Source organism: Morus notabilis, unplaced genomic scaffold (assembly GCF_000414095.1).
Source record: "Morus notabilis unplaced genomic scaffold, ASM41409v2 Scaffold2741, whole genome shotgun sequence".
Taxonomy (NCBI): domain Eukaryota; kingdom Viridiplantae; phylum Streptophyta; class Magnoliopsida; order Rosales; family Moraceae; genus Morus; species Morus notabilis.
The window spans coordinates 1-12396 of NW_010362291.1; the positions used below are offsets into that span (position 1 = coordinate 1).

General features: G+C 35.0%; 1 protein-coding gene and 2 long non-coding RNA genes across 3 annotated transcripts; all 3 read right to left on the reverse strand.

Annotated features, from left to right (window-relative positions):
* Positions 1-1705: 1705 nt before the first annotated feature.
* LOC21384376 (disease resistance protein RPM1) lies at positions 1706-3779 on the reverse strand. The gene is made up of 4 exons (XM_024167847.1): positions 3519-3779; positions 2962-3422; positions 2393-2467; positions 1706-2309 (listed from the first exon to the last, which is right to left on the reverse strand). Exons 1-4 carry the CDS (start codon positions 3777-3779, stop codon positions 1706-1708), a joined length of 1401 nt encoding a protein of 466 aa, XP_024023615.1.
* Positions 3780-5103: 1324 nt separating this feature from the next.
* LOC21384377 lies at positions 5104-6326 on the reverse strand. The gene is made up of 3 exons (XR_002902500.1): positions 6110-6326; positions 5454-5685; positions 5104-5324 (listed from the first exon to the last, which is right to left on the reverse strand). It is a non-coding gene; the product is annotated as an uncharacterized LOC21384377 (long non-coding RNA).
* Positions 6327-8295: 1969 nt separating this feature from the next.
* LOC112092245 lies at positions 8296-9486 on the reverse strand. Its single transcript, XR_002902501.1, has 3 exons — positions 9270-9486; positions 8614-8845; positions 8296-8516 (listed from the first exon to the last, which is right to left on the reverse strand). It is a non-coding gene; the product is annotated as an uncharacterized LOC112092245 (long non-coding RNA).
* Between the last annotated feature and the right edge of the window lie 2910 nt (positions 9487-12396).

The window sequence follows — 12396 nt, forward strand, 5'->3', positions numbered from 1 at the left end:
TATGTAGGAGAGAGAGCATTTATAGGTCGATTCTGCTAGTGGTAGAGATATGTTAACAGAGAACAGAACAGGAGTGAGTAAAGCAAACACAATTATAGCAAGTTGGCTACAAATCACTACAATATATCAAAGACTACTTCAGATATATATATATAACATAAAACAGAAAAGTTGCAAAAGAAGGATTTACTTGGTTGATATTTGCTCAAGCAAGATAATAAAGGGGAGACCAAAACAAGGTCACGAGCAGCAACGATCAACCACATTCACAAATCACATGGGAAGTCAAGGAGCAATCGTAGTATCTTGGATGATTAATTTCATGCAAAATCCGCTCCATATTGGTCCATGAGTTTGAATGCTTGAGGTATTTGGCTACCAATAAAAGCCTAAAATATAATTGAAAAAAGAGAGGAAAATTAGAAGCAAATTAACAATTGTGACATTAATTACCATTTTCAATCTAAAGTCAATACCCTGAAATACTGGCAAATGTTTTTTAATTTTTAACCAGGAAACAAGGCCAAATAGAAATAGAATAGAAACCAAAGTTAAAAGAATGCTCCTAAGAAGAAACATAGATGATGGAACAAACCTGAACATCTTCAATCAGTCCTCAATGTCATCAGTGTAGATACTAAACCCATCACTAGAGAAACTCAACCGATTGACATCGTTATGTTGAACAATTGAGGTCGAAGCAGACTCTTCTTCTCCGTCGCCGAAACAAAAATTGAACTGAAGGTCATGTTGTGCGACGACATTTTTGTTTGTAGCGAAACCCTACAAATGGTCTAACAAGTCCGACTCTGTTAGGATCCTGATTGAGTCCTACATTGCTAAAGTATGGGCTTAGCATGTGAGTTTATAACCACTTGGGCACCCTCTCCCTACAAGCTAGCTTGTGGAGATGAGTTCTACCTAAGGGTTATAACAATTGGTATCAGAGCATGCCTCTCCTCAGGCCCACGTTGCTGAAGGGGCAACCTGGAAAGGCCAGAGTGGGCCATCTAGAGTGGGCCGCCGTGGATGTCGGTATCGGAAGCGTGGTAGTATGTTAGGATCCTGATTGAATCCCACATTGCTAAAGTATGGGCTAGCTTTTGGGGATGAGTTCTACCCAAGGGTTATAACAATCTCCCCAAACGTGTATGAAATATAACGTCTTCCTTGAACTCTTTAACAGAAAAGGACAGAGAGTATGTGTTGAACCTTACAATAATCCGAGCCTCCATTTGGTTGCATACTAGGGTTGGCATGTCATAGTTTGCAATGCTCCTCTTTCCATCTGTATCATCCTTAGTTCATGCAACTCTGTCAAAACAAGTTGCTTGAGCTTCCGAAAACTGCCCTCCTCAAAATGAAGTTGCTCACCATCGCATGCTCGATGAAGCAAAAGATATGCTAAGTTGGGCAAGCGCATGAGGGCTTTCTAAGGTGTCAACCACTAATCTTGAGAAACTTAAACCCAATATGTTTAGATTTTGAAGCGGCAAAATCCAATCTGGCAACTTCTCTAGACGACCCTTAAAGATGAGGCGTCCTATAAAAGGCGGTGGCGCTGAAATGGATTCCAAATCGAAAAGTTTGAAGATTATTGGATGAGTATAAACTAGGGATTCTAGGTGATTCATCTTCTCAATCGTGAAGAGAGTGGTCGCCATGCCTGCATCCGATTTTGAAACGCTCGAACATCTTAACTGTCTCAACTTCTTCGACTCTTTTGTGCTTCCACAGTCATTAGCGTTTGCAAGTTCTCCAAAGAACAAATCCCTTCCTTGATCCTTGCTCCACTAATGGAACATGAGGGAACATTGCCATTATGAGAGCTGGCCAAAAGGTGTCTCAGTTTCCGGAGCTTCTGGATTTCGATTGGTAGCACATTAATCAGTGTATTTCTAACATCTAAGCTTTGTAGATTGAGTAGTAGACCCAGAGACTTTGGAAGCTTCTTCAATTTTGTATTCCTCAAATTCAAGCACTTCAAGAAGAATAAGTTTCCCACTTCCATTGGGAGATCATCTAGTGGAGTATTTTCGAAATCCAACAACTCTAGAAGCTTGAATCTTTCGAACAAACTAACCTCCAAACATCTTGTCATTATTGTTCCCTGGAAATCAAAAAGAAAAATAGAACGGACCCTGGACTGGTCGACAGTGATTTCCAAAGTATTTATTGCTCCACCGTGGAGTGACAGCCGACGACTTTCGGGATCTACTAATGATGAAGAGTCTTTATCCTCAAAAATCTGGCAGATCTCAAATTGTTTGGCCTTTGATACAAGAACTTCATGCATGACACCATGGACTCTACACATTCTTTCAGCGCCATCATACTTTATATGTGAGACTTGGACCGAGTTTCTATTTACGAGCTCATTCAAGTCAAGTACATTTCTGCAACTTGTTCCAACGCCTTGCCAATCTCTCCTTTAACAAAACCCTCGGCAATGCACATCTCGAATAATCTTTGATCAGGAATAAGAAAGTCCTCGGGAAAGATACCAAAGTATAAGAAACAGAGTCGAATATGGGAATGCAGATCGTCAAAACTCTGCGGGAAAAATTGTTGACACTATTGAATTAAGTCGGGGGTTCTCTCTAAAACCTTCATTCAAATGGTTTAGCAGCATTTCCCATTCAGCCACGACGTTCATTTTGGTGGACAGAAGAAAATCAGCAATGGCCTTAACTACAAGGGGCAAGCCATGGCATCTTCTAACAATTTCAAGCGACAACTCCAATAACTCAAATACGAAAGGCTGTTTACAAAATAACTCCCAAGCCATTTCTTTGGAAAGAGGTTGTAGACACTTCAAAAATATCACAAGAAGCAGCAGTCGCATTGTTACGTGTTGTGATGATTATCCTACTACCATTATTACAATCTAAAAAAAAAAAAACGTGATTCATAACTTCTCAAAAATCTAGTCGCCAGACATCATAGAAAACAATCAGATACCTCTTTGGGGACAAAAGTTGCTTCAAGCGACTAATTAGCTCTTGCTCTTGCATCGTGTCCATTTCCTCCTCACTCGAGTCTCCATCTTCGCAGATCATCTTTGTTAAACGCCTGAAAAGATTCTCGAAGCTGCATGATTGTGACACATTGATCCAAGCACGAAGATCAAAGTGTCGTCGAACCTCTTCACTTTGGTAGACAGTACTAGCAAGAGAGGTCTTACCAACTCCACCTACACCAACCAATGAAATCGCCAAGCGCGTGGATGTTTCTCCAACCAGCATGCTCACAAGTTCTTCTTTTTGAGCCTTAACGCCCACAAGTTCACCTTCTTCAATGATGCGGGATGACTTAATCTCCGAGAATCTGATCTTCTTCACTGGAACTGTACGAGTTCTCTTCGGAACTAAGATTGGATCTCCTTCTCCAAAATCCTTTCGGCAATGAAAATAAATCTTTCTCTAAACCCCATTTTTTCAACTTTCGTATACCTTTTAAAATCCGTTTAATCTCATTTGCCACATCTTCTGGTTTCAACCTTTTATTCGGGTAGTCACCTTTTTGGAGGACCATATAACTAAATCTGGACGCTCTGCAGCCTGAAGAAGGTACATGTCCAAGACGTACCCTGCACGTTGCGCCGCCTTTGCTGCATCCGTCAACCATTCTTCCGCGATCCAATTCTGTGCGTCTTTGTTCATGACCAATTCCTGAAGACTCTCCAGCTTGAGTTTCAGACTAATCATGTCTCCATTGGCTTTTTCTAGCAAGCTAAGTGCCTTGTCAATGACATAAATCGCTATACTCGCAGCTTCCATTGCTCTAATGATTTAGATGCTCTTTGCGTATTGTTTCTTACGGTTGACTCTAACTTATTTTATTTGCAAGGACGATAAATATCAGCGTCAAAAGGATTTACCAAGGTTTTGGGCTTATTGATTATCGATGAAAAACGTTAAACATTTATTTGGAAGTTGATGTTGGTAAAAACTGAAAAGTAGAAGTCAATATGAAATTCAACTCATTCTTAATTGTTGGTTGGGTCCCTTCCTACGTGGAGGTGGTGAGACCCACCACTTTTTTTAAAAAATTTAAAATAAAATAAAAAAAGAAGAAGAAGGAGAGGAGTGTGGGGGTAGTGTGTGAGTGACGCCCAAAAAAGTGAGAAAAAGAAAAAGAGCAGAGAGGGAAAGAGAAATGTAAAGTGAGGGTGAGCATTTATTAAAAGAGATAAATTCTCATAGTATTTTAGGGCCGTTTGGTATGCAATAAACCTGAGGGTGGCATGTTTGGTACGATAATTAAAATTTTTGAATTTTAGGGAAAGTTAATCCCAAGGATTATAACATAGTCATCTATTCTAACTTATTTTATTTGCAAGGACGATAAATATCAGCGTCAAAAGGATTTACCAAGGTTTTGGGCTTATTGATTATCGATGAAAAACGTTAAACATTTATTTGGAAGTTGATGTTGGTAAAAACTGAAAAGTAGAAGTCAATATGAAATTCAACTCATTCTTAATTGTTGGTTGGGTCCCTTCCTACGTGGAGGTGGTGAGACCCACCACTTTTTTTAAAAAATTTAAAATAAAATAAAAAAAGAAGAAGAAGGAGAGGAGTGTGGGGGTAGTGTGTGAGTGACGCCCAAAAAAGTGAGAAAAAGAAAAAGAGCAGAGAGGGAAAGAGAAATGTAAAGTGAGGGTGAGCATTTATTAAAAGAGATAAATTCTCATAGTATTTTAGGGCCGTTTGGTATGCAATAAACCTGAGGGTGGCATGTTTGGTACGATAATTAAAATTTTTGAATTTTAGGGAAAGTTAATCCCAAGGAATTCATGTTTCCTAGGAACCAACCTTCCCGGTAATACGAGTCCCACCAATTACGCCCCCTAGAGGTTGCCCTGAATGCTAATGTATGTCATGAGACTGATCTATGCAAAGATATGATACCATTCCTTCCTTTTTCTGATTATTGTTCTCTGTAAGAAGATAAAAGACTTTGCCCTCAAATATCAGATGTTCTAATTGTGACTGAGAAGCCTAGTTTAGGTTCATTAATCTAGTATATCACTTCCACTTTGGAGTCCACGGCAAAGAAAATGAAACACTAAACGCAAACAAGAAAAGTAAAGGACCATAATCAGTAAAATATATGTATTATTCGTATTGTAGAACGTTCAAATGCAACAACAACAACAACAAAGAACGTAAAGGGGTTTTCTTTTATACTTGGTCGCAACTCACAAGGTTAAGAACTTCAAAAACCATTCAAAAGCCATAAAAAATTTCCTCCAGTCCTCCATGTAAATACAAGGCCGTAATTCGTCCACAACAAAACCGCGGTTGAATCTCCATTTATCCCTGCCAATTACCAAATTCACATCATTTTATCCCTGCCAATTACCAAATTCAGATCATAATGCTAGCGTTTTTGCTTGGTTCGTACTTTAAATGTTGAGTAAAACGTCATTTTGGAAAGCAAAAGTGTACCAGTGAGGAGCAAACACAAGCGAAATCTAAGGCTTGCCATACTTCTTTCTCAGTCGTTCTCTTACGAAATCATTGCGAGCTTTGATTCGAGCTTGTTGAGGCGCAACATTGACATACGAGAAATGCAAGCCAAAAGCAAAGAGGGCGGCTCCAAAGAGGAAACATCCGATGGTCGTCGCAGCCTTCTTTGGAGTGGACGGAAAGCACATAGACATTTTCTTCTTCGTTCTACCTAATGAAGCCAAAAACAAATACTTGAAAAAGCAAATCCCATTTTTCACCATATAATTACAAACTCTAAAACTCATACAAACTCTAAAACATCATAGATCACTACATTCTCATTGGGAAAAACTTAAAGAAACTTAAGCAGTCATTACAATAGTGAAATGTTAACTCTTATTGACGCTTTAAGAGTAAAAATTTATCAAATCATTTAAGTAAGCCAATATTTGATCACTATATTCGGGGAAAAAAAAGCCATATGTAGTTAAGCACTATATTACAAAAAGGAAGAACAAGTCTTTCTCAGTGGCATTTTATCATACACTTAAGAAGCACTTCTGTAACCCAAAAAAATAATACATGCCCGCCAAAAGTTGTCATTCAATGGACTGGAAAACGACCATATTATCGATGAAATTTTAGAATCATACCTGAGAAAGCAACAATTTCGAAAAGTGAAAGCTGAAATGGAGTAGATTTTGTGATTGAGAACAGAGAAATTTCTCCTTTTTTGGCGTTTACTTTTCAATTGAGCCTCCAATTACTATCATACAGCAAGCAAATATTCGTTCGAAATCCAATTGTGAATCTTTTTTGTAAAAAATGTAATCAGTACCAATAAACCAGAGAATAGTGAAAGTGGAGAGATAAGACACGAAAATGCCCAAATGTAAATTTCAGGTTGAGAGCTTTTATAGTTTGCTTCTCTCGCCAACGACGCTTTGTTGATTGTCGTATGCTACGAAGATATTTGCCCATGCTTATATTCCTTGTTTAATTAACTAGATATATATCTTGTTTACCTGAGTGTTCTAATAATTCGGTATGCAATACATCATCTCAATGCATGAAGCTGTAAACAATGAACTTGCCACAATATATCCTCACATTGGTAGGGTTTAATTTGAGTTAAAAAATAAATTTATGTGAGAAAAAATATTAATAAAAAAGAGTTAAATTTAAATTTTTATGAAAAAAAACACAAATAATAATAAAACTAAGGAGCGTAGATTCCTTTTTGCTAATTAACCCTTCAATATAAATAATACCTTCTGTTAAGAAAGCTCTAAAGAAAGAATTTGGAACATGTAATTTCAAGGCATCTGATCAGTTGATAATTAGAAAACCTTGACCCTCACCAACTGATAATTTGCTTTTGATCATGCTTTGGTTCGAGAATACGCAACAAGGCCGTCCTCAATTAATCTCATAATTTGATTCATTGATGTCGTCGAGATTAGTTACTTTAGAAGACAACGATTTAGTTGCAATGAAAATATACACGCGATTTTGGCTTTTCAATTTAACTGTAATCTACCATCAACATTGAGTTACGACTAAGAATAGGAGTTTCGAATGTTGAGATTATCGTCTTTAGGAAGATACCTGTAATACCTGAGATTCAATTAAACTTTAAACCAATAATAAATAAATTTAGTAAATTAAAATCATGCACCACATTTACCATTTATCCCAAAGTTATTTGTTAACATTATATTTTATTATTATAGCTATCATATGATTTTATTAAACATATATCTTTGCTAATCAAGTTTTTAGTTTTAATATGCAGTGCAACTAGCTCGATGTGGGAACTCAATGTGCTAAACTTATGAAGAAAAAAATGATATTTATTATGATTATTTGATATGATATTTTACCTCTATTATGATTGATTTAATGATGAATTATTATTTTATATTTTATTATATGGTTTTAGTAAATGTGTTGAGGACTTAGTTGTTATTTTGAGTTTTTGTGAGAGAAGGCTATGTTAGCAAATAACTTTAGGCACCTAATTGAAGAAGAAAAATAGAAACTTTAGAGCTGATTTTATGATGTTAGGACAGCTGTTAGAGGCTTAGAAAAACCTAGACACTTGTCCTACTATAAGGTTACTCCACTTTTGCTTCATTTCTATTATGTTTAGACTTCATTTTTTGGTCTATTTCAGCAAAAAGTCTAGAACTCCGACCATAACATTTTCTTCTCTCTTCTCACCCAAAACTCATAATCAAACCTAGGTTTTCAACAGAAAATGAGCTAAAAACTCAGCCAGCCCATTTCAACTCGTTTTCAACCTAGAACCAAAAATAACCACCAAGATTTTGAGCTTCTATTCACTTGGGAACATGTTTTTCTTTGAGGTAACTTCTTTCTTATGTTAGAAACTAAGATTTCATAGATTAAGATGTTGAAATCCTACTTGAGATTTGGATTTTTGATGTGCCTTATCATGCATGTTGGTTGTAAACCCTTAAAAATGAGTTTCTTGAGGTTTTGGTTCAAATATTAGTTTATGGGTGAAATTAATGATTTTAGCTTGATATTATTGATGATTATTTGAGTCCCACCAATTACGCCCCCTAGAGGTTGCCCTGAATGCTAATGTATGTCATGAGACTGATCTATGCAAAGATATGATACCATTCCTTCCTTTTTCTGATTATTGTTCTCTGTAAGAAGATAAAAGACTTTGCCCTCAAATATCAGATGTTCTAATTGTGACTGAGAAGCCTAGTTTAGGTTCATTAATCTAGTATATCACTTCCACTTTGGAGTCCACGGCAAAGAAAATGAAACACTAAACGCAAACAAGAAAAGTAAAGGACCATAATCAGTAAAATATATGTATTATTCGTATTGTAGAACGTTCAAATGCAACAACAACAACAACAAAGAACGTAAAGGGGTTTTCTTTTATACTTGGTCGCAACTCACAAGGTTAAGAACTTCAAAAACCATTCAAAAGCCATAAAAAATTTCCTCCAGTCCTCCATGTAAATACAAGGCCGTAATTCGTCCACAACAAAACCGCGGTTGAATCTCCATTTATCCCTGCCAATTACCAAATTCACATCATAATGCTAGCGTTTTTGCTTGGTTCGTACTTTAAATGTTGAGTAAAACGTCATTTTGGAAAGCAAAAGTGTACCAGTGAGGAGCAAACACAAGCGAAATCTAAGGCTTGCCATACTTCTTTCTCAGTCGTTCTCTTACGAAATCATTGCGAGCTTTGATTCGAGCTTGTTGAGGCGCAACATTGACATACGAGAAATGCAAGCCAAAAGCAAAGAGGGCGGCTCCAAAGAGGAAACATCCGATGGTCGTCGCAGCCTTCTTTGGAGTGGACGGAAAGCACATAGACATTTTCTTCTTCGTTCTACCTAATGAAGCCAAAAACAAATACTTGAAAAAGCAAATCCCATTTTTCACCATATAATTACAAACTCTAAAACTCATACAAACTCTAAAACATCATAGATCACTACATTCTCATTGGGAAAAACTTAAAGAAACTTAAGCAGTCATTACAATAGTGAAATGTTAACTCTTATTGACGCTTTAAGAGTAAAAATTTATCAAATCATTTAAGTAAGCCAATATTTGATCACTATATTCGGGGAAAAAAAAGCCATATGTAGTTAAGCACTATATTACAAAAAGGAAGAACAAGTCTTTCTCAGTGGCATTTTATCATACACTTAAGAAGCACTTCTGTAACCCAAAAAAATAATACATGCCCGCCAAAAGTTGTCATTCAATGGACTGGAAAACGACCATATTATCGATGAAATTTTAGAATCATACCTGAGAAAGCAACAATTTCGAAAAGTGAAAGCTGAAATGGAGTAGATTTTGTGATTGAGAACAGAGAAATTTCTCCTTTTTTGGCGTTTACTTTTCAATTGAGCCTCCAATTACTATCATACAGCAAGCAAATATTCGTTCGAAATCCAATTGTGAATCTTTTTTGTAAAAAATGTAATCAGTACCAATAAACCAGAGAATAGTGAAAGTGGAGAGATAAGACACGAAAATGCCCAAATGTAAATTTCAGGTTGAGAGCTTTTATAGTTTGCTTCTCTCGCCAACGACGCTTTGTTGATTGTCGTATGCTACGAAGATATTTGCCCATGCTTATATTCCTTGTTTAATTAACTAGATATATATCTTGTTTACCTGAGTGTTCTAATAATTCGGTATGCAATACATCATCTCAATGCATGAAGCTGTAAACAATGAACTTGCCACAATATATCCTCACATTGGTAGGGTTTAATTTGAGTTAAAAAGTGAATTTATGTGAGAAAAAATATTAATAAAAAGGAATTAAATTTAAATTTTTATGAAAAAAAACACAAATAGTAATAAAACGAAGGAGCGTAGATTCCTTTTTGCTAATTAACCCTTCAATATAAATAATACCTTCTGTTAAGAAAGCTCTAAAGAAAGAATTTGGAACATGAATTTTCATGGCATCTGATCAGTTGATAATTAGAAAACGTTGACCCTCACCAACTGATAATTTGCTTTTGATCATGCTTTGGTTCAAGAATACGCAACAAGGCCGTCCTCAATTAATCTCATAATTTGATTCATTGATGCCGTTGAGATTAGTTACTTTAGAAGACAACGATTTAGTTGCAATGAAAATATACACGCGATTTTGGCTTTTCAATTTAACTGTAATCTACCATCAACATTGGGTTACGACTAAGAATAGGAATTTCGAATGTTGAGATTATCGTCTTTAGGAAGATACTTGTAATATCTGAGATTTAATTAAGTCTTAAGCCAATAATAAATAAATTTAATAAATTAAAATTATGCACTACATTTATTATTTATCCCAAAGTTTTTTGTTAGCATTATATTCTATTATTAGAGCTATCATATGATTTTATTAAACCTATAGCTTTGCTAATCAAGTTTTCAGTTTTAATATGCAGTGTAACTAGCTCAATGTTGGAACTCAATGTGCTAAACTTATGAAGAAAAAAATTATATTTATTATGATTATTTGATATGATATTTTACCTCTATTATGATTGATTTAATGATGAATTATTATTTTATATTTTTATTATATGATTTTATATAAATGTGTTGAGGACTTAGTTGTTATTTTGAGTTTTTTTGAGAGAAGTCTATGTTAGCAAATTGAGTGAACTTTAGGCACCTAATTAAAGAAGAGAAATAGAGACTTTAGAGCTGATTTTATGAGGTTAGGATAGCTATTAGAGGCTTAGAAAAACCTAGACACTTGTCCTACTATAAGGTTATTCCACTTTTGCTTCGTTTCTATTATGTTTAGACTTCATTTTTGGGTCTATTTCAGCAAAAAGCCTAGAACTCCGACCATAACATTTTCTTCTCTCTTCTCACCCAAAACTCAGAATCAAACCTAGGTTTTCAACAGAAAATGAGCTAAAAACTCAACCAGCCCATTTCAACTCGTTTTCAACCTAGAACCAAAAATAACCATCAAGATTTTGAGTTTCTATTCACTTGGGAACACGTTTTTCTTTGAGGTAACTTCTTTCTTATGTTAGAAACTAAGATTTCAGAGATTAAGATATTGAAATCCTACTTGAGATTCAGATTTTTAATATAGCTTATCATGCATGTTGGTTGTAGACTCTGAAAAATAAGTTTATTGAGGTTTTGGTTCAAATATTAGTTTATGGGTGAAATTAATGATTTTAGCTTGATATTATTGATGATTATTTGAAGATAAACTCTTATTAGGATTATGATTCATGTATTTAAGAGTGATCTTTGAAGATTAAGATCTGCATGCTAAGTATTTGATGAAATGTTCAAATATAAGTCCTCTGTACAGCCTATGTAGATTATGTTTTCGTGCTATATATACTTATGATTTTGACTGATCTTATAATTTTTTTACTAAATTATACATGTCAAGCTTTACGTCAGTTTTTAAATCACTCTAAACGGATTTTTTTTACATTTAGTTATGAGTTTTATAAGTTCAGCTAAAAAGCTGTCATTTTCCTGACGAGATTATACTTCAATCCGGATTTCGGGCTGTTTTGGTTAGTTTGAAAAATCTGAAACCTATCATGTAGTAGTTCTAAAAAGAGGGTTTTAAGTCTACTTTTATTTGCCACTGGTCTCATAATATTATGAGTTTTGATGAATTTGTTATGAATATTTTCGTAACAATGCGCAGTTATGTGTTTTGTTAAATGATGATGTGAATGTGATTTTTGAAAGCTATGGTTTTTAAAGGTTAATTAGCACATTGAAGGCTCCCCGCAACTAGCTAGTTTGTGCTTGCAAAGTGGTGATCGAAATTCAGGTAAGTAGAGTTAAAGCATATTCAAAACTGCATCACAAGACCTATTTGACGAAATAACTTGTTCAGAATTGTGATTATGCAAGTTTATTCTCTTATGAAGATCTTATATGATTATGTTCAAAGAGTATTCATGATTAATTATTTTTGAAAGATATTATGATTATGTTTTTATGTTTTAAGTGATCGAAATTTAGATAAGTAGAGTTCAAGAATTTTCAAAACTGCATTACAAGACCTATTTGACGAAATAACTTGTTCAGAATTATGATTATGCAAGTTTATTCTCTTATGAAGATCTTATATGATTATGTTAAAAGAGTATTCATAATTAATTATTTTTGAAAGAGATTATGATATTTGCTTATTATATTTTTATGTTTTAAGATATTTTATGGTATGACATATGGATGAGAGGCTGGGTAAGCAGGGGTGCGAGGGACCGGTGCCCCAAATTAGAAAAATTGTCTCTTTGAGACAACTAGAGAAAAATACTAGTGGAAAGTCTCTTTTTGATCACAAGAGAAAGAGATTCTAAAAACCCCGCTTAGTGTTTAAGAGAAGATAATTGGCCAAAATTAGAGAAGGTTCTGTATAGAGAGGCTTATTTGGAAC

Excerpts from the sequence above, each read along its gene's own strand:
- LOC21384376 (XM_024167847.1), bottom strand. The coding sequence starts at position 3,779 with ATGGAAGCTGCGAGTATAGCGATTTATGTCATTGACAAGGCACTTAGC. Across the intron at positions 3,423-3,518 it reads TTATATGGTCCTCCAAAAAG|AGAAAGATTTATTTTCATTG; the intron begins GTGACTACCCGA and ends AATGGGGTTTAG. Across the intron at positions 2,468-2,961 it reads CAACTTTTGTCCCCAAAGAG|ATTATTCGAGATGTGCATTG; the intron begins GTATCTGATTGT and ends TCCTGATCAAAG.